The following is a 26612-nucleotide window of genomic DNA, read 5'->3' on the forward strand; positions in this document are numbered from 1 at the left end:
CCTTCCAGCACAGCTTCTGCTGTATGTTCCTTGGGCCTCTTTAACTCTGTGCTGTCTTGGTTTAGAAGCTTAATGCAAAGCACCTGTAGTGACTTGATCTCCTGCGAGACATGAAGAAGCGTGCATGTTCACGCTGTGCCTGCATTCCGGAGTTGATCATGGCATGCAGAGGGCAGTTGCTGAGTTGTCTCTTGTTTGTGTGATGGGTTGGGTTTCAGGGTGTGACTCCTGGGCCTACCTGTTGTGTGTAGTCCCAAGCATCTGAAGCCAGTCTCTTTCAACCTCTGTGTGCCTTTGCTTCTGTTGGGTAGAAAGCAGAAATGCTTTTCTCCTAGAGATAGCGTGAACGTTAGATGACATTGGTTGAGCTGGAGAGATGGATGTGCATGATACGCCAAGGCTAGGAGCTCTTACTCTTGTAAGAGAGATAACATTTCTTTCTTCCTTTCAGTCAACCTGTATTTAAAAAAAATGTTGATACAGTGCTTTACCATCCATATTTCAATTTTTTCAGCTGACCCAATAACATCCTTTACAACATTTTTTCCACCAGCATAGGATCCAATCTAGGACTGGAGAGAGAGAATTGAGGATGTATCCTGTATTTCAGAATGAACACAGATCACTGGTTGTGGCATTCTTCTTTATATAAGGAAATTAAAAACTAGGGGTGATTTATACCTACCCATTTTTGTGTGGAGATGAAACTGTTGGGCAAGATTGTCAATTTTTGATATTTCTTGTTGCAGTTCAGTAAACAATGACTAATCCTGGGAACCAGGCACATAAACTATAGTGTCCACTGAGAAACATCAGGAATTTTGTTCTGTATTTGTCATTATGAGAAAGAACTCAGCCTGGATTCTGACTTGGAGATTGAAACAACAAATAGTTGACTTTATAAGTTTGGGCAGTTTAAATAAAGGAGGCCTTATGGCGAAATGGCATGATGTAAGCTAAATGCCCCGCCCAGGAAACAGGGACAGGCAGGAGCTCCTTTCCCTCTTTCCCCTCTTCTGTCAAGATGGTCATGTGACCATGAAAAGTAGATCAGTAACTTTAAAGGCTATTTATTGCAAGTCCCCAGTGCCATACCTGGGCTTTTTGAGGGGAGATGATATGATGGTATATGGTTAGGAACTAGATAAATTCATTTTCACTAAAGATACATTTAAACTGTAATTTCCAGAGGCATAGCAAGGGGCTTGGTGTTTGCTTCCTCAGGGCTCTCTGGAGTCTGTCTTGCCCCTTGCGGTCTGTCACACACACTTCCTTTTCTGTAAGCCCGAGCTGACAGCATGGTGTTTGGAGATTGTATTACGATGAATTTACTCTTTCTTCAGAAGACTTTTTAAAAAATTCTTTCTTCAATGGTCGAAAGAGGCTCTTTGTAAGTATTGAAAATGGGAAAAAAAAATGAATTAAATGGAGATATTTAAAGCACAATTGGAAAGAGCTATGTCAACAAATAATGCAAGTACCTGGTATGAATGACACATACACACAGGGTGGGATGGGAAGGGATGGGGCAGGAGTGGAGAGCGCTTCTAACTGGCTGTGAGCAGAGTGGGAATTTCTCAAACAGATGGGTGAAGGGAGGATGGGTGGGAGGGGCAGAGTTTGTGGTGGTGTGTGCGGGAATGGGGATGTAGCCATGGAGGCATGGAAAGCAGGCCCCCTCTAGAGACTACACCAGTGTGACCAGCTCATTAGAGACAAGGGAAGACCAGGACAGCCCGGGTGAGGCTGGAGAAGCCTCAGCTCAGATCCCGGAAGGTCTTGAACACCAAGCTGAGGAGGAATTTTGATGTACTCTTCTAGGAGTGGGGTCTTGAGGGCAGTCTGTAGTCATCGCAGTGACTGTTAGGAGCACTGTTTCAAGGAGACCAACGGAGAGCACACCTGAGTTCTGGGCGTGAGCGTGCAGGGACCAGCATGTAATGTCTGTCATGTGGGAGAGGGGAGGCGACACCCAGGGAGCCGAGATCAGCCCTGCAGTGGAAAGTAAAGAGCCAAGAGAGGATCATGGGGATACAGTGAGATTTGTGTTCAGAAATGTCACTGATAGTCTGTGAAGGATGGATCGAAGGAGGCATACATTAGGAGAATGTTGTCAGGTAGTGGAGGAAGATAGTCCTTGAAATAAGGAAGTGGCAGTAGGTAGGAAGACAAGGGAATAAATACCCAGAGTGAGGATTGACAAGATTTAGGGGCAGTCTGGATGTGTGAGGAGGAGAGGAGGAAGAGGAGGAGGAGGAAGAGAACTCACATAGCTCTGGGATCTCTGCCCTGAGTGATCGGTGAACGGCGGTGCCATTTACAGAAATGCAGGTGGCAGGAAAGTTGGTGTGCGTGAAGGCAGTTATATGTATGTGTGTGTGCACATGTGCATGTATGTAGTTACCTGGCCCTGCATACACTATCACAGGACAGCTGAATTCTCTACTTGGCCATTAGCAGCCCTTGACGTTGTGATTATGTTGTTAGTATTGACCGCTCTTTCAGGACCAGCCAACAGGCTCTTTTAGGCAAAATTTATTTTTAGTACCAGACATCTTGTATTGCTTTAAATGAGGGCGAGAGGCTGTAATGATAGCTCTCAAGCCCAAGCACCTCTGCATTTTAGTGGCTCTAATTTCATTATAGAGAATTACCATGAAATAGCACTGTGACCAAGTAGATGCACTTTTAGGAAATTTTAGGTGTAGGTGAAGCACCTTCATTCATTCATTCATTCTCTGTTTCTGATAGTTTGGACCCAGAATCAAGCTTGACAGTTTATCTTGTAGAGTAGCAGCCTCCTGAGGTCAGAGCCTCATGCATTGTCTGGTGCATAAGTATTTCATGATGCTTCCCAGAGTGAGGTCTTCCAACTCTAGCCTTTCTACTCCTTGGAGATTCCCAGTATAGCCGGAGGCCCTGGGAGGTCTTGCTATAAAGTCAGCTGTTTAACTGCTTAACCCAGCATCTCCCAAACTTATTTGACCAAAGAATCCCCTTTTCACAGGACACTGTTACTCATCCATTAAGCTAGTGTTCTGTGGAGCACACTTTGAGAAATGCTGAATTAGAGCCCAAATATTACATTTAGTGCAGAGAGAATCTGCTCAGGGAGATGTGGACTCCAGTGCTTTATTTTGCCCTCATTACAAATATTGATACTTTAAACGTTTACTGAAACAGGCTGCTTTGACTCCTGGTGACTCGATCTTATTTATGGTGCTCAGCCAGTTATGCCCACATACAGCAGGTGGGCAGCCCACAAATAAACTTAGTCCGTCTGTTTTCCAAGACACAGAGTGCTCCCCCTTATCTTCCAGCATTAGCCTGGCCCTGAAGCCCCTCTTTCCAGGGTCTCTGCCTCTCAAGCTCCAGGCCAACACCAGTATAAAGGACCCCTCTCTGAAGGAAGGGAAGGAGGCTCAGCTGGAAATAACAAAACGGATTTTCTTACAGGGCTGACACACTGTTTTCCAAACCACTCTATAAACGTTTTGATTAAAAATGGATTGCTCTGAGAGATAGCAGTTATTTGGATATATATATGTCCTTGTATATTCATGGGGGAAAAAAACTGTCTCATTCCTTTAGAATCACACCTAATATGTCTTCCTTGAGAATTTATTAGAACAGCCATTGTAGGAAAAAGCAGCACTCCAGTGCCTGCCACGACCCACCCGTTTAACAAAGCAATGTGTGGGACTTGGGCACAGATGGAGAGGCATTTGATTTTGTCTGCAGAAGCTTTGTGCTTTTTAATTTGGTCACAATTCAGCCAAAAGCTTTGAAGCATTTTACCATTAAGAAATGGGGAGGCAAAGACCAGGCACAGTGGCTCACACCTGTAATTCCCAGCAGTTTGGGAGGCCGAGGCAAGCGGATTGCTTCAGCTCAGGAGTTCGAGACCACCCTAGGCAAGATGGCAAAACCCTGTCTCTACAAAAATGCAAAAAGTAGCTGGGTGTAGTGGCATACTCCAGTAGTCCTGGCTACTTAGGGGGCTGAGATGGGAGGATTGCTTGAGCCTGGGAGGTCGAGGCTACGGTGAGCCCTGATCGTGCCACTGCAGTCCAGCCTGGGGGACAGAGTGAGACCCTCTCTCAAAAAAAAAAAAAAGGAAAGAAAGAAATGGGGAGGCAGGAAAGGATCAGAGGACAGAATATACAGTGGAAGGGAACGTGGGTTCTTACATTTTGAAAGACAGGCATGCTTTGAGTCATGAACAGGTGTAACATCTACAAGGTAGGGTGGCAAAAACTGTAGAAAGACTTCCCAGGGCCTCTGGCTGTACTGGGAATCTTTAGGAAGCAGTAGGAAGGCTAGAGTTGGAAGACCTCACTCTGGGAAGCATCATGAAATGCTCATGCACCAGACAATGCATGAGGCTCTGACCTCAGGAGGCTGCTACTCTACAAGATAAACTGGCTAAGGAAGCTGCAGGTCATCCAGTGTCCGTCTATCATCACGTTTAGTCAGATAGGCAGTGGAGTTCTTTACCTGCACCCACTATTATGAAATGTCAAGTGAGAAAAAGAGGATAGAAAAGTAGCCATCCTAAGTCAGTGTTTCCAAAAGCCAAGTGATAACTGACACATCTACTCAAAAACATTTTTTCAAAATGCTTGTCCCCCCCACCGTACACAAACAAAAACACTCTGGATCTATGTCCTGTTTCAAGCACCTTTGCTTTGTAGTAATAAATGCAATGGAAGAATCCTGAAGAAATGCATAGAAACTGAACAGAAGATGCTGATGGTTGCGACATATCACATATTAAAACTTTTATGTAATAATTCTGTTTGTTTGGCTTTATGTGATAGTTAAAAAGTGCCAATTGGTAAAACGTGCTGTTTATGGTGATATAAATAAAAGTTGGTCATATGATCCTTTAACATCATTTCTTTGGAAAAATAAAATTAGATATTTGACTTACAGCATGTTTTCAATGAAAGTAACCCAATTAGGGTGTTTGTTGGGACCTACTTTATGGATAAAATGGTTCTAAATTACATTCAATCATAAATCTTCATTTTGGTGAATAAGAGTACATTATTATTTTTCGTTATGCTTTGGCATACCTCCTGGGTCTTTTTCAGTGCCTTTTTTAAAACCCTGTTGAAGTTAAAGTTGTACTGCACTTACAATTTGATATCCTTTTTTAAAAATTATTTATTTTTTGAGACGGGGTTTCACTCTTGTTGCCCAAGCTGGAGTGCAAATGGCACAATCTTGGCTCACTGCAACCTCCGTCTCCTGAGTTCAAGCGATTCTCCTGCCTCAGACTCCTGAGTAGCTGGGATTACAGGTGTGTGCCACCATGCCTGGCTATTTTTTATTTTTTTATTTTTAGTAAAGACGAGGTTTCTCCATGTTGGTCAGGCTGGTCTCAAACTCCTGACCTCAGGTGATCCACCCACCTCGGCCTCCTAAAGTGCTGGGATTACAGGCATGAGCCACGGCGCCCAGCCTGTTTTTTTTTTTTTTTTTTTTTAAATAATGACGTAACAAGCATTTTTTTTCTTTAAAATACATAATTTTAGACTCTCTTGCATTCTATTACTTGTTCTTTCCACAACTGTTAAACATTTTGGCTGCTTTGAATTATTTATTTTAAGTAATCCTGTCATGAACATCTTGATGATTATCTGTTTCAGCCCAGAGCAGATTAGCAAATGTAAAATCATGCATCAGAGTGTGATTGTTTTTAAGACTCTGGACAAAGTCTTGGTGCCTTTCTTACTGAGCTGAGTGAACCCTTTTCAGTCTCCTAACAGGGAACTTGGTCTTGGTAACTCAGGAACATTATTTATCTATAGTCCTTTATGACTATTAGGGTGATTTTTTTTTTGGTGTTGTTGAGAGAAAGTCGACTGTATTGACCAGGATGGACTACAGTGGCATGATCTCAGCTTGCTGCAACCTCCACCTCCTGGGCTCAAGCGATCCTCCCACCTCAGCCTCCCAAGTAGCTTGGGACTACGGGCACACACCACCATGCCTGGCTAAGTTTTGTATTTTTTTGTAGAGATGGGGTTTTTCCATGTTGCCTGAATTCCCAAGCTCAAGTGATCAGCCTGCCTCAGCCTCCCACAGTGTGGGGATTGCAGGTGTGAGCCACTGTGCCCCACCGTTGGGGTGATGTTAACATCTACTAATTCCATGACCAAAAACAAGTGTACTCCCATCCCACCCTGTTTTGCTCTTGCCTCAAGGGTCTGGGTGATTATATTTCCAGACTGGTTAGGAATTATCAGCAATCACTACTCAATAAGGCTGAGATGAGAGATCTCAGTAGCAAATACGGAGTGCAGATGCTTGTAACACCTGCTTCATGACTGGCTCAGGTTTCTGCAGGCTTTCTTGATAAGTAGGGGCACTACTGTGGTCTAGTAAACTTCATAGGAACCTGAACCTGAAAAGGAGCAGCATTTTTCACCTACTGCCCTGCAATGTTGACCCAGTTTTTTAAGTTTTCTTCCCAAATGATTTTGCTATGTTTGATTCCTTTAGGATTGTGATAGCTTTTCGGTAAAATCCTTCCAACCTCAAGTGAGTATTCTAAATCATGACATCATTTTCTTATTGAGGCAAGATAGTCACATTTTTACCTTTATTAATATAAACAGAATTTATTTCAGCTATGGTTAAGATTTCTTTCTCAGCAGTATCCATTAGGTATTCTGGTCAACAGATCAGCTTGAGCAGGTGAAAAAGAAAAACCATAAAACAAAAGACCCTCACTAAATACAATTTTCGTCTGGTCGTGGAAAAAAAAAAAATCATTAAAAGACATAACCCGTATTCTAGAAGTAGATTTCTTTTTTCTTTTCTTTTTTCTTTTTTTTTTTTTTTTGAGACCGAGTTTCACTCTTGTTGCCCAGGCTGGAGTGCAGTGGTGTGATCTCAGCTCACCACAGCCTCTGCCTCCCAGGTTCAAGCGATTCTCCTGCCTTAGCCTTCCTGAGTAGCTGGAATTACAGGCATGCGCCACCACGCCCAGCTCATTTTGTATTTTTAGTAGAGAAGGGGTTTCTCCGTGTTGGTCAGGCTGGTCTCAAACTCCCGACCTCAGATAATCCACCCGCCTCTGCCTCCCAAAGTGCTGGGATTACAGGCGTGAGCCACCGCGCCCGGCCAGAAGTAGATTTCTTAACTAGCATATCAGCCTTCAGCATGTCTCTAAGCTTAAAATATAATCAAAATTAAGCTGACATTTATGTAAAGTTTATAATGTATGCAGTCACCAGTTCAGAGTCATAGTATAGATGTGGAATTATAGTTTTGGTTTGTGGAAGTCATGAGAAAAATGCCTTTTGGTTTGTGGAGGTAATGAGAAAAAAACCGGTTGCCAGATGAAGCATAACGAATTAAATCTCAGTAGCGTGTGTATAATAAGCCATGCATACAGGAGTTCAAACTACCACTTGCTGCACAGTGGTATGTGGCGCTTTTCCATGTCGTGCTCTATGGTATCATGGCCATGTTGCTGTGTCTGTTCACTTCCATGGAGAGGAGAGGTACTTGTCCACAAGCACCTGTGAAATGTAAGACCAGTGAGTGCCTTTAAACTTGTATTTCAGGTTGTACCTCTCCCGCACGTACCCCATGTCTTATCAGAGCCATACTTGCTGGTCTGAGGTAGATCATTATGTAAAATCCATCTGATGTCACAGGCCATCAGTGGTCTTGGAGAGGGGGTCTCATTTTTGTCTGGGAAGTAGTGCACTTTCCAAGTAGCAATTTATATTTAGGCCTTAAATTGTGTAAAATGACATAATGGAAAACACCTTGGGATAGGATACACATTTTAACAGAAACAGAACACCTTCTGTAAACACCATGGTACAATTAGACCATTGTTCTGTACTTAAAAAGGAAAAAAGCAACTCTCTGGCCGAGGGTGGGAGGGTGCATAGAAAACTACCACATTTGAAAAGGTATATTAAAAAAGCCCTTGCTCAGCTCAAATTAGAGAAAGAAATGACAAGAATTCAAAACTATCAGGCTGCTTCAGTTCCTTTTTTGTTTGTTTACTTTTGTTTAACCTGTAATTTAGGAAAAAATAAATTAGCAAGTGTTCGTGCTACCCCAATACATTCTGTAGGTGACGTGGAAGCTAGGTACTGCCCAGGACCTCCTGGCTTTGTCTGCCAAAGCTGGCCGTCCAAGCCCTTGCTCTGGGAGGGAGGGGGATGAGTTTGATGTCTGTAAGCAATCCCCACCCTGTGGGGAGGAGAGAAACAGTAGCACACATGGAAGAATTAGGTTCTGAGCAATGAGGGGACTGAGAGTAAGTGGAGTTGATACTTAGGAGAATTTCCTCCATTTTTATGGACAATGGGTTCTTGATCCCGGATGGATAAGGAAATATTTGAAGAAGAGAAAAAACCACAGAGAAGAGAGAGGTCAGGCCTAGAGACCTGGAATGGGTCATAAAGAGGGGATTGGCCATGAAAGTTGGGGGTACACAGGAGAGACTCTCCTGACTAGAAGGTTGGTGGTACCAGCTGGGTTTTTAGAGAATGAGGACATATCCTGGAGGGCTTTGGAAGCCAGACTCTGAGATATTTCAATGATGATGGAAACAACATAGTCCCAAGAAGTCTTCCATAGATAACTTCTGGGTCCTCCTTTGTCCTTTATTCTGTGGAAGAGAAAAGAAAGTGGAATAGGTGTATTAAGTCCAGTGAGCCTTTATTTTTTAAACAGAATAAACGTGTTTATTCCTCATTGTACAGTATTGACCCCAAGTCTGAGAGCATTCAGCTCTCTTTATGAGCATAGAGAACTCGGGACTTGTCTCCTTATGGAGTTTAGAATTTTCAGGGCCTTACTGAAGACAGAGATGTAACACCAAGATTGTTTTAGCCATTTTACCCCTTAGAGCTTTGTTGCACTACTGGTCCAAACTGCTTATTTCTTATTTCACCAGTAACACAGTTGAAATTAAGAGTATGTCCATCACAGGTGTACAAAGATGTGCCTGTAATCCATCAATAGACAAATGACACCATCTGTTGGCAATGTAGAAGATGACACCATGAAGATGTCATTGAGGGAGGGTCAGGTGTTAAATCCGCGATTACAAAGAGATCTGACTTTTGGGTTGCTGCTAGGTTATAGAGAATGCTAATTTTAAACAAGTTGCTCATAGAAACTGAACAATTCATATCTACAAATTACTGTCATTGCATTTCATATGCACCTTTTCAAACAGGTAAAATGTTTGGGTGTATAAATCTCACAATGGTAGAAAAAGAACAGACCAGAAATTGTGGCCCTGTGTTGAAGGTGATGGTAAATAAAATAGTTTTTGCCATATACTATTTGGCATAAGTTAGGGAAGTATGAATGCATTTCTCAACCTGGAAGAGATCCTGGAAGAGATGCGAGGGGTAGAGGTGGTTGAGAGGGTGAGAGAACACCTTGGTTCTTGCCACAGTGACCCAAAAATCCAATTCCTGAGTAAAATGCAATCTTCTTAAACCTCTTGTGTTCACCCCTGATTTTCATATTTATGAGGCCCATATGTGTATTAAAAAAATAAAACAACAGTGACCCAGCGTAGCAGAAAAACTAGCCCATCTCTTTGACAGAGGATTTTCGGTTAATTTATGCAGGCCCCTTTGCACTTCAGCATTTTTCCTGCTGGTTGCTAAGCAACCATTTGAGTTACTGCGCATGCCTTTTTTATGATAACTGTCATTATGATTACTTTTTAATTATACAACTGGGACTATGGATTAAAACAGCATATTGTCACTGATGCTTTGCCACTGCCTTCTAGTATTCTCACAAGCTCCTAGAATCACCTTCCGAAATTTTCATGGCAGGGATTTATGATTATTTTTTGATATTTCTGGCTTCACAAAGGAAGTAGAGATGGCATCATAAGGGGGGTGAGATTTTTGTGAAAAATGACTGTATCACACACCACAAGCTGTTATTGATCTGGGTAGGCCAAATCAGATATTAGGATCTTGAACCTAAATTGTGAATTTCTTTGTGCCTTTAACCACGTCTGCTTCCAACAGTAAGTGATGTTAAAAGCTCATATTGCTTTGTAGCCTGTGTTTGAAAATAACAAAAATGCTAAGCATTGGTTGCTGTTAAACCTGCTTTCAAATAAACCTACCATGAATTTGGGGGGGAGGGTATAGCACTAACCCCAGAAACGTGAAGCATCCACACTTGCGAAACATGTTCTTCTTTCACCTAAATTGCTGCACACACATAGAAGGGCAGTTAGGCAAGATGAAGGGGTTCCTCTGGCAAATAATAATAAAGGTATGTGTGGTTTACAGTATGTAAAATACCCTAAAAGGAATAAGACCAAGAAGATGGTCAGTCACTAGGTACATACAAAAGCCTTTCACTTGAATCTCCAGAGTATATTCTAACATATTTTGAGTTACTTTCTAAATACTATGTGAATTTGAAAACAAAGGAGTATGGAAATAAAGTGTTTATATATATATACACACACACACATATATATTTACCAATTCATTCAGAAATGAAATTTTTAGCTAACAAGGATATTTTAAATATTTCTATCAAAATAAAGAGAGATATTTGCTCTGAAAGGGAAATCCACAGTAGATTTCCCATATCGTGTGTGTGACAGAAGTGGGGACCAAATTGTGTTTTACTGTGATTTTGAAATTAGCACAAGGGACATTAATCTGCAGTACAGTTGTGGGATTTTTCCTGACTTAAAAAGCTCCATATCTATATGCATGGAATATAATTTGCTTTGTTGACATTTTCTGAAATAAAAATAAAACCTGTCCTCAGTAGTGTTTGATGTGGCTTGTTTTTGTTTGTTTCACCCATCCTACAGTTCAGGGCGACAGCTCAGTGAAGTCTTCATTCAGTTACCGTCAAGGAAAGAATTACCAGAATACTATGAATTAATTAGGAAGCCAGTGGATTTCAAAAAAATAAAGGTAGATATTTTGTTTACCAACTTTATTCTTCAAGTAAATTAAAGGAGCAGTGTAAATTCATTGAAATGGTTGTAGTTGGAGCTGACCACCACTGATGCCCACCCAGGCCTCGCCACAGGAAAGGTTGGGATGTCCTTGTGCTTTTCTGTGAATGTTACTTAATCACGTTGAGAGCTCATGTTATATTGCATTTTATTGAAGACCTTTCAGGCTCCCTGCTCCCCCCGCCCACATTATTGCTCTTCTTATTTCCCGTCATATGCTCCTCGTTGGCAAAAGGAATGACAGTGGGAGGGTGGACTTGGTGAATGGCGCCCCCTGGGGTTGTGCAGTCCCACAGCCCTGGCAGGGCTTTATGCTGTGAAGACAAAGGGAAAATCAGGCTTTGGTAACTGAGTAATGATTGCTGAATTTTCCTCTCCCTCTTTTTTTTCTCCATCTTCTCTAAAATTTCCATTAGGAAAGGATTCGTAATCATAAGTACCGGAGCCTGGGCGACCTGGAGAAGGATGTCATGCTTCTCTGTCACAACGCTCAGACATTCAACCTGGAAGGATCCCAGGTCTGTCTTCAGTTGTCTAAAAGTTCTTAACTGTAAATGTTCCCATGTTCTTTTTAAGTAAAATAATTCATTTTCTACCTTTTGAATCATTGCTAGTGGCAGAAGAAAAATAACTAAAAACCTATGTTCCTTGCCACCTATGTAAGAAAATAGAGGCTTTGACATCTTCAAATTACCTTTGTACCACAGCTGTGCTAGTGCCTACTCACACTTCTCTTCAAAGTCTATATTCTTTTTTTTTTTTTCTTTCCTTTTTTGAGGCAGAATTTCACTCTGTCTCCCAGGCTGGAGTACAGTGGTGCCTTCTCGGCTCATTGCAACCTCCGCCTCCCAGGTTCAAGCGATTCTTCTGCTCTCGGCCTCCCAAGTACCTGGGATTACAGGCACCCACCACCATGCCTGGCTGATTTTTGTATTTTTAGTAGAGATGGAATTTCACCATGTTGGCCAGGCTGGTCTGGAACTCCTGACCTCAGGTGATCTGCCCACCTCGGCCTCCCAAAGTGCTGGGATTACAGGTGTGCACCACTGTGCTGGGCCTCAAAGCTTATATTCTAATTAGAGGAGGGATTCAAGTAAATCATTGAAGGTAATACTGAAAGGCTGGCAGTACCATTTTTGCTTTTTTGGAGATTGTATATTTGATTATATTTACATTTATTTTTCCGATTGTACTCTTGCATCAGGAGCTGAAACTACTAGAATGTAAGACAAAACAAACTATAGGAAAAAAATAAACACTGCCTCTAATTGCTTTTTAATCTTTTTTATCAGCCCAATTGCAATTCTCTTTACTCCCCTTCTCCATAGTTAACAAGTCTAAGAGTATATAAATGATCTGAATTTATTAAAATAACCAAGGGGAGGGCACTTTAATAACACCTCAATTACTGTCACATGTTGTAGGAATTTTTTCCTGTCTGTATGTCTGGCCTGGTGCCTTCAGACCCATGAAGAAGAAAGAAAAAGACAAAGATGTACCCCTCAACCAATGCAATATCAAACCACCTTTAAATTCCTTAAGCCTGCACATCAATTTCAGTCATCAAACAGGAGAATATAGAAATCTTCAGAATGTGCCTTGAACAGACTTAAACAATTTCTAAGTTAATAGCAGTAGTATCTTGACCAAAACAGGAGGTCTTGAAAGCAAGCCTTCTGTTACTCAAGGCACTCTCCAAGGAAAGTTAAGCTGGAAGCCAGGACATAGAAAGTAGAAGAATCAACAAAGAAGGTTTTGTGAATGACAGTTTATTTTAGTCTCTGGATAGATATTTGGATTCTTTATGTCAATATGGCATTATTATGATATGCATCCAGTCCTTTTTCCTACAACCTTCCTATCTGTTTTCACTCTCACTGTCACAACTGAAATGAGGTGTTAACTGGCCTCTTGACTGGTTTCTCCCCCGGGCCATCTGGACACTAGTTTGTCTTTCTCTAGCCACCTTCCTATCCTGTTCATTTACTGCCCCTTTCCCAAGCTTTGAGGTTCCCCAAAGAACGAATTTATCTCTGTAGACTGCTTGCAGAAGTCTAATATAAGTCTTCGGCTTCATCTGCTACTCCTCAACCTAAATAGCCCATAGTCCATTCAGACTGATACCATAATCACCTGCTTCTCCAGTTACATTTCTTTTACTCTTTAAGATCAGAGAGATTCTGTGTACCTTTTACTTCTCAAGATGGAAACATCTTGCAAAACATAGGACAATATCTTTTTTTTTTTGAGATGGAGTCTCACTCTGTTGCCCAGGCTGGAATGCAGTGGTGCCATCTTGACTCACTGCAGCCTCCTCCTCTCAGATTCAAGTGATTCTCCTGCCTCAGCCTCCCGAGAAGCTGGGATTAAGGCATGCACTACCATGTCTGGCTAATTTTTGTGTTTTCTTTTAGTAGAGATGGGCTTTCACCATGTTGGCCAGGCTGGTCTTGAACTCCTGACCTCGTGATCAGCCCACCTCAGCCTCCTAAAGTGCTGGGATTACAGGCGTTGGGTACCACACTTGGCCCAGGACAATATCTTAACCAGGAAATTGACATCAATACAACCCCAGATGCATCTCTTGTATTCTTGCCTCCTCATCTTTCTCATTTGTTTTCCTTTTCTAAAAAGCCCCTCTCCTTTCTCACTGCTGAAGGAATTCCTCTCACCTTTAAGATCCAGCTCAACTCTGATGCCTCTGGCAAATTCTGCCCTGATGGTCCCATCCTGTGTCTCTCTCGTGGGTCTTTTGTTCTGCCATAGTCATACTTAGTCATACTCACTGCCTATATTGTTCATTTGGTGCATACCACAATTTGCCCGGTCACTCTTTTGAACGTGCAGGAATATGTTCCTAAAGAGCAGGGCTTGTTTTATTTTCCTTTTAAATTTTTAAAAAATTGTGATAAAAAGACATAACAAAATTTATCATAATCAACAAATCTTTAGAACTTTGTTGTCTTGCAACTCTGAAACGGTGTGCCTATTAATAACTCTTATCTCCTCCTTCCCCCAGCCCCTGGCAACCACCGTGGCACTGTCTGTTTCTATGAATTTGCCTATTTTAGATACTTCATATAAGTAGCATCATATAGTACTTGTCTTTTTGTGACTGGCTTATGCACTTATGGACTTAGCATAATATTCTCCAGTGTAATCCATGTTACAGGATTTCCTTCCTTTTAAAGACTGAATAGTATTCCATTAAATGCATAGCCCACACCTGCTTATCCACGTACTCGTCAGTGGGCCTGTGGGTTGCCTCCACCTCTTGGCTATTGTGAATGCTGCTGCTAGGAACATGGGTGTGCTAATGTCTTTTCAAGACCCCTCTTGTGATTCTTTATATACCCAGAAGTGGGGCTTATGGATCATAGGGTAGTTCTATTTTCAATTTTTTTTTAGGAAAAGGACCATTTTTGAACTTTTATCTTTCAGCACCTACCCAGGGCCATGCTCAGATAGGTGTATCCATTAAAAATAAAGTGTTAATTGGATGAGTATTGGCTGCTAATGATAAACTCAGTAATAAGGAATAGCCCCCACTTGCTAGGGGCTTTGCATTTTAAAGAAGATTGCTTTACCACTGTCTTACCACAGTATTTGGTAGAACAATCCAAATAAGAAATGTGGTTTTTAAAAATACCGTTTTTGTTGTCCAATATGAGGATATTTTATCTACTCTTCTCCTCTAAGCATCCATGTACTTTTAAATAATTTCAACTGCATTTGGACTTTGTATATGAATTTGTATGTCTGTATTTGGGCGTGGCATTTTGCTGTTGGGTTTTCATGTGGGCATAAAAGCTAACGGTGACATTTCTACTAAGATTCATGTAAAGTAAGCTTGTGTGTTGCATAAGGAGGGATTCACTGCCATTTTAAATCTTAGGCCCTCAGCTTGCAGTTTTAACTGATACCCCTTTGACTATTTAGATCTATGAAGACTCCATCGTTTTACAGTCAGTGTTTAAGAGTGCCCGGCAGAAAATTGCCAAAGAGGAAGAGAGTGAGGATGAAAGCAATGAAGAGGAGGAGGAGGAAGAGGAGGAAGAGTCAGAGTCGGAGGGTAAGCCCAGACATTCGGGTGCTCTGCATCTTTGCTGCTCCTCACTTGCATAGCTGTCTCCGCAAATGCTCGCAGAAGAGACTTGAGAGTGGGGCAGATCTGGATGGGAGCCCTTAGTCCACTTTGTCCTTGCTGGGCAACCGGGGGCCATGTACTTAACCCTGCTCATGCTCAGTTTTCTCATCTGTAAAACTGAGGTCCTAAAAATGACCTCCAAGCATGTAAAATGTTTAGCATAGGCCAGGCTCTGTAGCAAACGCCGTTTGCTTGCTTAGTTTTTTGAGACAGGGTCTTACTCTGTCACCGAGGCTGAAATGCAGTGGCATGATCTTAGGTGACTGCAACCTCCACCTCCCGGGTTCAAGTGATTCTCCTGCCTCAGCCTCCTGAGTAGCTGGGACTACAGGCATGTGCCATGACATCTGGTTAATTTTTATATTTTTAGTAGAGATGGGGTGTCACCATGTTGGCCAGGCTGGTCTCAAGTGATCCACCCACCTTGGCCTCCCAAAGTGCTGGGATTACAGGCGCAAGCCACCACACCTGACCTGCAAACACTTTCTGAATGTTGCCTTTGAATACTGCTGTTAATGCCACCTATCTTCTATTCTTTACCATAGTGGTTCTAAAACCTGGAGGGCTTGAAGAGTATGTCAGTGTTTGATCCAGTAGCCTGTGGTGGGGCCTGAGAGTCCACATTTCTGGCAAATTCCCAGGGGAACTGACGATGTTGGACCAAGGACCACACTTTGAGAATCACAGCTTTAGAAAATAATTGTCAAACAAACTGAGTTGGAACTGTGAATTTTGCATAGAATTTTTTTTTTTTTTTTTTTTTTGCCAGGGGAAGAGGGGTGATGACAGGGTACTGTCTTTATTTAAAATGTTGATATTTTGTGTATCATGGATTTGGGGGGGGCATTAATTTGGGTTTTTAAAATATCACCTTTTAGAATATTAGTTGATTACAGGGGTTTGGTGCTCCCTTCAATTTTACATCCAAGGTGAGTGCCTCCGTTGTTTTACCCTAGTTCCAGCCCTGACTGATAACCCAAATATTCCAAACGTTAAGGGTGCTGTCAGAAGTCGAAAATTTCTTATTAGGGCATAGTGGCTCACAACTATAATCCAAGCACTTTGGGAGGCTGAGGTAGAAGGATAGCTTGAGGCTAGGAGTTCAAGACCAACCTGGATAACATAGTAAGACCCTATCTCTACAAAAATTTTTATAAAAAGAAATAGCCAAGTGTGGTGGCACATGTCTATAGTCCCAGCTACTCAGGAGGCTGAGGCAGCAGGATCGCTTAGTCTAGGAGTTCAAGGCTGCAGTGAGCAATGATCACACCACTGCCCTCCAGCCTGGGCAACAGAGCAAAACCCTACCAAAAAAACACAAATATTTAAAAACTATAAAATTTCTTCTTTCCTATGTGTGTCTTCACCCTGTACTACTCAAAGTAATAAAACCTAGTAGTTATGGGCTACTATGTAAAACAGCATAAGCCAGGCCTGGTGTCTCACGCCTGTAATCCCAGCACTTCGGGAGGCTGAGGCGGGTGGATCACTTGAAGGTCAGGAGTTTGAGACCAGCCTGATCAACATGGTAAAACTTCATCTTTACTAAAAATACAAAAATTAGCAAGGTGTGGTGGCGGGCACCTGTAGTCCCAGCTACTTGGGAGACTGAGGCAGGACAGTCGCTTGAACCCAGAAAGCAGAGGTTGGAGTGAGCTGAGATCATGTCACTGTACTCCAGCCTGGGCCACAGAGTGAGACTCTGTCTCCAAAAAAAAAAAAAAAAAGTATAGACATGCTTTTAAAAAATTATTAGGTTTCTAATTACATATTAATACAGATGACTTGGAAAATAGATTTTCAAAGGTAAAAAATGTGTAATTCTGTATCTCAACATACATGTAATATTTTGAGAAGTTACCTTCAATTTTTTTCTATACATAAATTTGTTTATAAAAACGTAGCACACTGTTTTGTGCCATGATTTTTGTATTTATTATGAACACTTTCCATGGCAATGAGGGGTTTTTTTACAGCAACATATATTAACATGTATATTATATATTAACATTAAGGAATGTACTAAAACGTGTTAATTATACTCCGTTCATCAGGCTGTTTCCCAATAATGCTGTCCTGAGCATTTTACCCATAGATTATTGAAAAGATGTAAAATGTATGTGATGCATACACATTGCCACAGAGAATGGAGTTTCCATTCTTGCCCTCAACATCCATAAGTGACTCTTTCCCAACATCCTTTTCTGGTCTCTCAATATCTAGTTAGTGATTCTGCCTTTTATGAATTTAAACTTTCCCAAATTCATGTAGTTATTCCTTTGTTCTAGCATTTGAATACATCTGCATCATCTGTCTTAGCTATATATTTCATTATTTTAGAGCCAAATTTCTAATCTCTTCAAAGAGCTGCTCTCTTACCCCATCTATCAATTTAATTTCTCAAGCCTTGGTATATTTATTTTCTCTTGCTGCTATAACAAATTACCACAAACTTAGTGGCTTTAATACAACACAAACTTATTACCTCATGGTTCTGTGGGTCACAGATTCAGCATGAGTCTCCCTGGACTAAGATCAGTATGTCAGCATCCTGCGTTCCTTTCTGGATGCTCTAGATGGGCATCCCATTTCCTTGTTCATCCTGGTTCTTAGCAGAGTTCAATTTCCTGTGTTTGTAAAAGCAAAGTTCCCACTTGCTTGCTGGCTGCCAGTGGAAGGCTGTTCCCAACAGTGTTCTTTAGCTCATTGCCCGCACCCCCCCCACCCCACCTCCACCCCTTGCTTCAACTTTAAAGCCAGCAATGACAGGTACAGTCCTTCTCATGTTGTGTCTCCATGAATCTCTCTTCCACTTTTAAGGATGCAGGTGATTAGATCGGGCCCACCTCGATAATCCACAATAATTTCCCCATCTCAAGGTCAGACAATTAACAACCTATAATCCCTTTTGCCATGTAATATAACATATTCAAAGGTTCTGGGATTAGGATATGGACATCTTGTGAGGAGACAATATTCTACCCACCCCACTTGGTAGCTAGAACTTTTCATAGGTGCATATGGTTGTATCATAAAACCTTAGGAAGCTGTTTACAGGGCTCACCTAATGGTCCAGTTTATTAACCTGCTTGTCCATAGTCTGTCAGGTGGGTTTTTTGGAGAAACATATCCACTGACGCATGCCTGACAGCATTAGAGTGCACCACACTCCAAAGCGCATTTAGATTATGCTCTCAAGGATACATTTTCTTACCCCTGTTGCCCGTCTTCTACCTGTTCATTTTCCATACTCCTGTGTCAGGGAGAGCCCACACCTGGATAAATGGACATATTTCACCTTGCCTTTCCACATTGTTTAGAAATGCCCATTATGGCTGGCTTCTGGCATCTATTTCTTTAGATATCCCACATCTTTCCATTTGCATTAATAGATAGGCTTTTTCATCTCCAGTCTCTTCTTCTTGTCCTAAGTTACCCCACCCAAAGCAAAGGGCCCCACCTCATCGCTTGTTAAGCAGCAGACATTGGGTATAATAGATAGAAGGCTTGGCTAGGAGTACTATTTTGTGTACTAGGATTTGCCAGCCTTTGGCCCGTTTGGGATGGAGGAAAGGCAAATGCTACCACCACACTTGAGTACAAAACAGCACAGCTCTCATCTCTTCTGTTAGCTTATGTTTCTGTGGGAGATTTTAGTTTTGGAAATATTTTGTGGGTCCCTCTACTTCACAAAAGAAGTCTGGAACATTCTCCTCTCCAAGATTCCTTCTGGAACTAGGATTCCCTCTATGACAACATCTATTTCTAGATGCCTTGAGACCCACCAGACATGGTAGAGTCTAGCAAAGCTGGCTTGAATGAGAGACCCACATTTTCAGTGCCTTCATCATCAAATACCAAAAATGGTATTCTATGGATATCTATCCCAAATAGCTACCGTGGAGCAGATTGTCTTTGATGGTCTTTGTTCCTTGGGAGAGGTACCTATATTTATGATATTGTACCTTGAACTCTTCCAAGTGTTTTCACTTGTATCCCCAGAATAGTCTTGTGAAGGTGGAAATGGGTGCGATCTTTCTGAAGGCTAATCTGGCAGAGCACTGTTAGAAATTTACCATATGGACATGTCCACCATACCTCCCTCAAATTCTGCCAAGATACATTGAAATAGGTTCACAGCAGCTTTGTTTATACTGGCAAAAAAAAAAAAAAAAAAAGCAGGAAACTTCAGCCCTCGTCATATGAGACTGATTAAGTAAATTATAGTATACCATACGATGGAAAATTTTCAGGTGTTTAGAAGAATTAGACAGGTATGTATGAGCCTTTACCTATAAATATCCCGCATATGTGAGTAAACAGTAAGTGTAGAATATGGATGTGTATAAAGATCCCTTTGAGATAACTATTTAAAGAATTCAAGTACGTATGTGTATATATACACATACTTGAATTCTTTATATTTCTATAAAGACTTTTATAGAATATGTAGAATTATACATACACACAGAGAGAGAGACAGAGAGAGAAGAATGGATGTACTTGCAGGTATGGACATAAACATTTGTTTTCCTGGAAATAATTACCAGAAAGAGAGTTGTAGGGAGAGAAACTAGGAATGGGGGAAAGGAGGCATTCAAAAGTGTTTTCTTTTTACTTTCCATTTTGTACCTTTATGTTAAAAATGTTATTGAACTATTTGAATTTTCTTTTTAAGTCAACTGGAGTTATCTACGTAGTAAAATTATTGGCCTTTAAAAAACTCTTTATATTTTTAATGTAAAAGTTCTATTAAATGATTGCCCAAACACCTCCACAAAATAGGAAACACTTCCCCTCATTATCCTTGGTCAGCCATTGGGAGACAGGTAAAGGACCCAGCCCCGCTGTCCTCCGTGGGACCTCGGTCCCTCTTGTTGCCTGTGACTATATCATTTACCTTCCAAAGGGGGAGACAGGTTGGCAAGTGGAAGGGATCGCTGACTAGACAGGACCACACAGAACAGGCATAATCCAGGAATGTTCTGGGCACTCCGGGATGTTTGTGTTGTCTGTAGGTTGGTGATAGTCTTATCACCTATACAGATATCTCCCTTGTGATTACTCATTGCTATCTATTTCATTTGCTTTGGTTTTAGCAAAATCAGTCAAGGTGAAAATTAAGCTCAATAAAAAAGATGAGAAAGGCCGGGACAAAGGAAAAGGCAAGAAAAGGCCAAATCGAGGAAAAGCCAAACCTGTAGTGAGCGATTTTGACAGCGATGAGGAGCAGGATGAACGTGTAAGTGTAGCTGACTGGTACTGAAGGCGGAGGCGCCCTCTCCACTGCTCGCTGGCCTCTCATTTCCATGCCCCTTCAGCCTTTTCACTTTATTACCTAGGAGTGGAAATGTCAGGATTTAGTGAGATTTCATTATTGAGGGATGTGAATGGAGCTGTATGATTTAGAACAAAGAATTGGGGGCTTTGTTTATTGCTTTTTTAATAGTCTTCAAAAATGAAAAACTACTAAATCAAACTCTCTTTTCCCCCTTTTTAATCTTCCCACATGCTTGCTTATAAATATGGTTTTCCCCATAGCCAGTTAATATTTTATATCCATCACACCCAGCATAGCGCCTGGTACATAGCAGTAGATTAGATAGAAGAATGAGAAAAAGTGATATGACGTCAGAGTTACTGGCTCGAGTTGCTACTTAAGGGACCGTGTAAAAAGTCAAATGGCTTTTTTAAGTACCTAGGGGTGTTATTTTTAATATTTGAAAAATGCAGTGAGCATCTATTGAGCCAGGCCTTGTAATGTAGGTACCTCACTGTGTCGTAGCATATTAAATACTGATGTCAGCATCATGAGATAGATGTCACTCTCAAAAAACATGTTACAGAAATGGTTAGGTTATGTGTGTTTTGCTACAGATCACGTAGCAGAGGTGGGTTGCGGACCCAAGTAGAATAATTCAGTCTAGTGTGCTATGCCTGACTGGGCAGCAAGGTAGAAGAGTGGGCAGAAGCTCCTAATACCTTGCCTTTTGAAATAACCCTTCATTTCATCCATTCAGTTTCCAGAAGGTGGCTTCCTGGCACCCACATTCTTTTCTTTCTGGAAAGATAAATTTCCCTTTTTGTGTATATGCTAGTTTGATTTTCCTTTAACACATTACCATTTTGGTAAAATTTCAGAATTATGATCTCACCCCAGCCTTAACCCTTGATGCAAACATTTTCAAATACATTTAAAATACTGTATTTTCTTTAGGAGATATCAAATGCAGGGTATTTTTTTTCTCCCATGAATTTTCTAAAACCTAGGACTGAAAAAGAGAAAGTATTAGCCATAAACCTTTCAAGCCAAAGTGAAAGGGCACGAACACCAGCTTAGAGGGTGGGCTTTGCTTTGGGGTTTTCAGTAAGAAAAACTTCTCAGCTTCGAGGCTGTCGATGCCTCTTTAATGTGTTTCTGTCCTTCCACGGAAAGAGATTTGTTTCCAAAATGTCATTTTTTTCCTAATGGCCTCTTGATGGTTTGTTTTGTTTTATGTATTCTTTTTCTTGCATGTGATGTTACTTCATTTTATCTTATTTTTACTTTTAGGAACAGTCAGAAGGAAGTGGGACGGATGATGAGTGATCAGTATGGACGTTTTTCCTTGGTAGAACGGAATTCCTTCCTCCCCTGTCTCATTTCTACCCAGTGAGTTCATTTTGTCATATAGGCACTGGGTTGTTTCTATATCATCATCGTCTATAAACTAGCTTTAGGATAGTGCCAGACAAACATATGATATCATGGTGTAAAAAAAAAAAACACACATACACAAATATTTGTAACATATTGTGACCAAATGGGCCTCAAAGATTCAAAGATTGAAACAAACAAAAAAGCTTTTGATGGAAAATATGTGGGTGGATAGTATATTTCTATGGGTGGGTCTAATTTGGTAACGGTTTGATTGTGCCTGGTTTTATCACCTGTTCAGATGAGAAGATTTTTGTCTTTTGTAGCACTGATAACCAGGAGAAGCCATTAAAAGCCACTGGTTATTTTATTTTTCATCAGGCAATTTTCAAGGTTTTTATTTGTTCGGTATTGTTTTTTTACACTGTGGTACATATAAGCAACTTTAATAGGTGATAAATGTACAGTAGTTAGATTTCACCTGCATATACATTTTTCCATTTTATGCTCTATGATCTGAACAAAAGCTTTTTGAATTGTATAAGATTTATGTCTACTGTAAACATTGCTTAATTTTTTTGCTCTTGATTTTTAAAAAAGTTTTGTTGAAAGCGCTATTGAATATTGCAATCTATATAGTGTATTGGATGGCTTCTTCTGTCACCCTGATCTCCTATGTTACCAATGTGTATCGTCTCCTTCTCCCTAAAGTGTACTTAATCTTTGCTTTCTTTGCACAATGTCTTTGGTTGCAAGTCATAAGCCTGAGGCAAATAAAATTCCAGTAATTTCGAAGAATGTGGTGTTGGTGCTTTCCTAATAAAGAGATAATTTAGCTCGACAAATGCAGCCTGTTTCTTTGAATTCTAGAGGATTGAAACCCTTGTGCCTGAAGTGGCAGTTTTCTGTAGAGGGCTGGGCAGCCTCTTGCTACAGAACACTTGATAGGGAAAAAGAGAGCTTGAGAGAGCCAGTCTCCTTGGTGTGGTCCAGCTGTGTCACCAGGGGCACCTGTTGCACCTATGACTTGATTAAACAGCAGAAGAGATGCTGCCATGGGCCAAGCCATATGAAGTCCCTGCTCAGCCTTAAATTCTGTTTCTTAGTTGGAAAATCTATATTGCTATTTGTCTTTTGATTTTGAAAGATTTCAAAAATATTCCATTGAAAGACTCGTTCAGTGAACACCTATATACCCTCCACCTGAGATTCAACAATAATATTTCATCCTTACCCTGTTTTATTTTAATAAACCATTGGAAAATAAGTTGCCATTATTATGATACTTTGCACCTAATATTTCAGCACAAATCTAAGAATAAGGGTATCTCATAGCCAACCACAATCCTATAGCATACCAAAAGGAATAAACAATAGTTCCCTGATATCTAAGAGACAAGCCATAGTCGCATTTTCCCAGATGTCCTAACATTATCTTCTATTTGTTTGGTTTTAGCCAGGATCTTTTCAAGGCTCACACTTTGTGTTTGATTGTAACATTTCTCAATATCTTTTTTAAAGTTCTCAAAAAAAAAAAAAAAAAAAAGCACAAAGATGGGCACATTCTTTAAGAAGCTGGTGATGATAGGATCAAAATGGGAGTGTTTTCCTTCAACACTACTGGATTGATGAAAGCTTCCCTTTTTAGAATTATCTAAGGAGAACTCCAGGATCTTTGCTTTTATATATATATTTGCCAATGCTGTATCCTGCTTTGAATCTTGAAGGAAATTTGATCCACACAGAGTACAGTCCTCCTGAGAAACCTCTTTGTCTCTCTAAATAGCAATTCATGTATTAATTTCCAGTTAGTCCGAGCATTCAGGAGGAGGAGTTTCCCTTCTTGGTTGGTTTCTCGGACTTGCTAACCGCAATAGGATTGGAGACCTCCACAGAAGAGTATACCCATATTAGTTTCTCATACTGAGATGATTTGGTATCAGTTCAAAGAAAACATTCGTCTTTCCCTGCTTCTATTTCTATATTTTCTATATTTTTGTGCTCTTTGCAATCTCTCCTTGGCTTCAGAAGCATTGCTATTGCTAAAGCCCTCAAAACCACTGTATTCGTGGTTCAGGATTTCTGTTGTGTGAAGAATGTTCTCTGATCCTTCTGTTGCTGTGTTTAGTGTAGTATTCTCCTTGGCTATAACGGAAATGAGAGCCAGGGATGATCGTTGAGAACAGGAGTCTCTTCTCCTTCGGCGGCGGGGGACTGGTGGTGAACAGTTCAGCTGATGATCTTCCCGGTGTGAGGTGGCAGCAGAGTGAGCATGCAGTAACAAGAAGGCGGGCCATCCCGAACATGTGCATATGCGGACCTGTTTACCACGTCGTGGCAGCCATCTTGTTCAGCTCTAGTTGCTGAGCCCATCAGCCTAGTTCTTTTCAAGGTCAAAAGTTTTTTAGGAACAGAGGAAGGAAGCTAAGAGTATCAGGCTATGTACTGATTGCATTATTGTATTCAATTACAAGAACCATGTGAGGAAGGCGTAGTTCTTGTTCCCATTTTACAAATAAAGATAACGCAAAGAAGAGATTGAAGAGCAAAGAGCTGTGCACCAAAAGTTGAATTTCTTTGACTCCAGACCCCATATTCCTTGGAGCTTCCCCACCTCCCCTCAGTGAGTGAGGTCGGGAACTGATCTGTTGATAAGCTCCAGGCACCCATTTACCTGGCATGTGCTGACACAATTGGGCTTACAGACAAATCCTGGCTCAAATTTCTAGTTCCCGTGGCTGAGCCTTTCCACTGAGACCCAGTTTTCTTGGCTGGGCCCTGCTACTCTGGCTCTTCCTTCACAGTCCTCTGCAAGGGCCAGAACAGGGCCCTTAGGTCCCAGCTACTTATGTTTCCTAAAGGCTACTGACTTAGATATCACTACTGCCATCAGATATAATGCCATACGTATACGTAGTGACCAAGTTCATGTTTGCCCCACGCATTGATAAGACCAAGAGTTTTCTGAGAAAGAGGTTTTTACACCTCATCATCTCTGTAGGTGCTGGACAGAGTATGCTTAGCGTGCCGTTTTATCTTCAAGTCCTCCAGTTCCATATCCAACCAGACTGGCATTCCTAAGCACTTCCCATGTGGAGCGGGTAGAGCCATCACCAGTGCCACCTGAAGGAACAGACTCCTGACTGCCCCCTATCCCAGCCTGACCTCTTAGCTCTAGTGTCAGTCTGCTATGTGGACCAGAGTTGGCACACATCACAGCTGGGTCTGCCTGAGTTATGCCACCAGAAACATGATTCTCAGACTATTTTCATAGGTCACACCCTTAAAATGGGGTGTTTTAAATATGAACCTCTTAATTTCCCATTAGAGATATTATATAGGCAGAATATACTGGAACCAGATATACTGTAGCAGGAATGTAAAGGGTTTAAAAGATGTTTATCCCTCTAAGGCCGCTTATTTAACTTTAAGTATAATTATTCAGATGAGAAATTAGGATCATGGCCCTGAATTGGGAGTCAAATGTGTGGGTTATTCTGGATTTTGCCGCAGCCTTATTTGAGTTTTGATTTCCTCTATAAAACGTGAAGAATAAGTGAGTCGTCCTGTAATTGCAAGCTATGTGGTTGAGACATACTGTTGTGTTGTCAAAGGTTTGCATTATGTTAGAAAAAACGACTTATAAATTAAATGTCATTAAAACATCCAGAAAGATTCTCAAAGTCAAGAAATAGACTGGAGATGGCTTTTAAGGGCCCTTCAAGCATTGACAGTTTTGAAATCAGTGTTTCTCAAAGTGTGGTCTCCAAACCAGCAGCATCAGCACGGCTTGCAAACGGAAATGCAAATTCTCATGCCTCATCCCAGACCTACCGAATCAGAAACTCTTGAGGGTGGGGCCCCCTAATAGAACATGCCCTCCAGGTGGTTCTGATACATGCTCAAGTTTGAGAACCACTAGTCTATCAGGCTTTTAATCATCTCTATTATTTCATTCCTGAGGAACAATATGAAGCCATACTGGTCTTGATTCAGATCATTGGTTCAGGCATATATACCCAGCACACAATTGTCATTCTTGTAAAAAGAAAGTCAACATCAATGGGAATAACAGGAAAGGCTGAATATTTTTTTTCTTTCTCTGAAATGGCTTTTCTGTCACCTACATTACAAGGCAGCAATCTTCATTTGTGCTTGACTTAACCTTCATTGAGAGTGATGTGGTGTAATGCTTGGGGGAAATATCATTGGGTTACTTAGCAGAAAGGTAGAGACGTACTCTCCCTTTATGAATAAATGTTTTTCCCACAAGAATTTTATATTGGGAGTCAATCTTACTCTTAAAGAAATGGACAAATCTAATCCTTTTCTTAAAATGTACTAAGAGCCTGCATCAAACTAGATAAAATAGAATTTCTGTTCTTATTTGTATATACTGTCACATAGTGTGTGAATCTGTTTTGCTTGGGGAAGAGTAATGAAAAATGATAGAGCAAAGGGTGAGGAATAATGACTGATAGGGCTAGAATTGCTAAACCTTGGTCCAGGTGAACTGTATTCATCCCTGGTGTTGTTTTAGGATACTGAGCTTCATGGAAGGCAAGTGACGTGTTCCAACTGCCTGAGCCCCTTTATGCAAGAAGGTGTTTGTGTTCTGCATCAGTTTCCGTAAGGGCTAAGTTGAATAATACAGGCAGCTAAGTCTGGCGACTACAGGGAAGCAAGTTTTCTGTTTTTAAACACTGATTTTGTTACACACAAGAACGAGGCCTCTTTGTGAACCCAAATGCAGTTATGAAGCAAGGCTCACTGTGGGATTATAAACCTCAAAGCGAACAGACTCATAGTCCCTCAAGCAAATACATGTATTTCTT

At 41.1% G+C, this 26612-nt stretch overlaps 1 protein-coding gene across 1 annotated transcript in view; it reads left to right on the forward strand.

Moving 5' to 3' along the window:
* The window catches only part of SMARCA2 (SWI/SNF related, matrix associated, actin dependent regulator of chromatin, subfamily a, member 2), a 189089-nt gene extending 166467 nt beyond the window's left edge, over positions 1–22622 (forward strand). The window contains exons 31-35 of the mRNA XM_011988407.1: positions 10844–10949; positions 11410–11511; positions 14933–15065; positions 20240–20382; positions 21694–22622. Of these exons, the coding sequence (XP_011843797.1) occupies positions 10844–10949; positions 11410–11511; positions 14933–15065; positions 20240–20382; positions 21694–21729 (520 nt within the window). The 3' untranslated portion in view covers positions 21730–22622. The remainder of the gene's footprint in view (positions 1–10843; positions 10950–11409; positions 11512–14932; positions 15066–20239; positions 20383–21693) is intronic.
* Positions 22623–26612: the final 3990 nt, after the last annotated feature.

Source organism: Mandrillus leucophaeus, unplaced genomic scaffold, assembly GCF_000951045.1.
Source record: "Mandrillus leucophaeus isolate KB7577 unplaced genomic scaffold, Mleu.le_1.0 Scaffold329, whole genome shotgun sequence".
NCBI lineage: Eukaryota > Metazoa > Chordata > Mammalia > Primates > Cercopithecidae > Mandrillus > Mandrillus leucophaeus.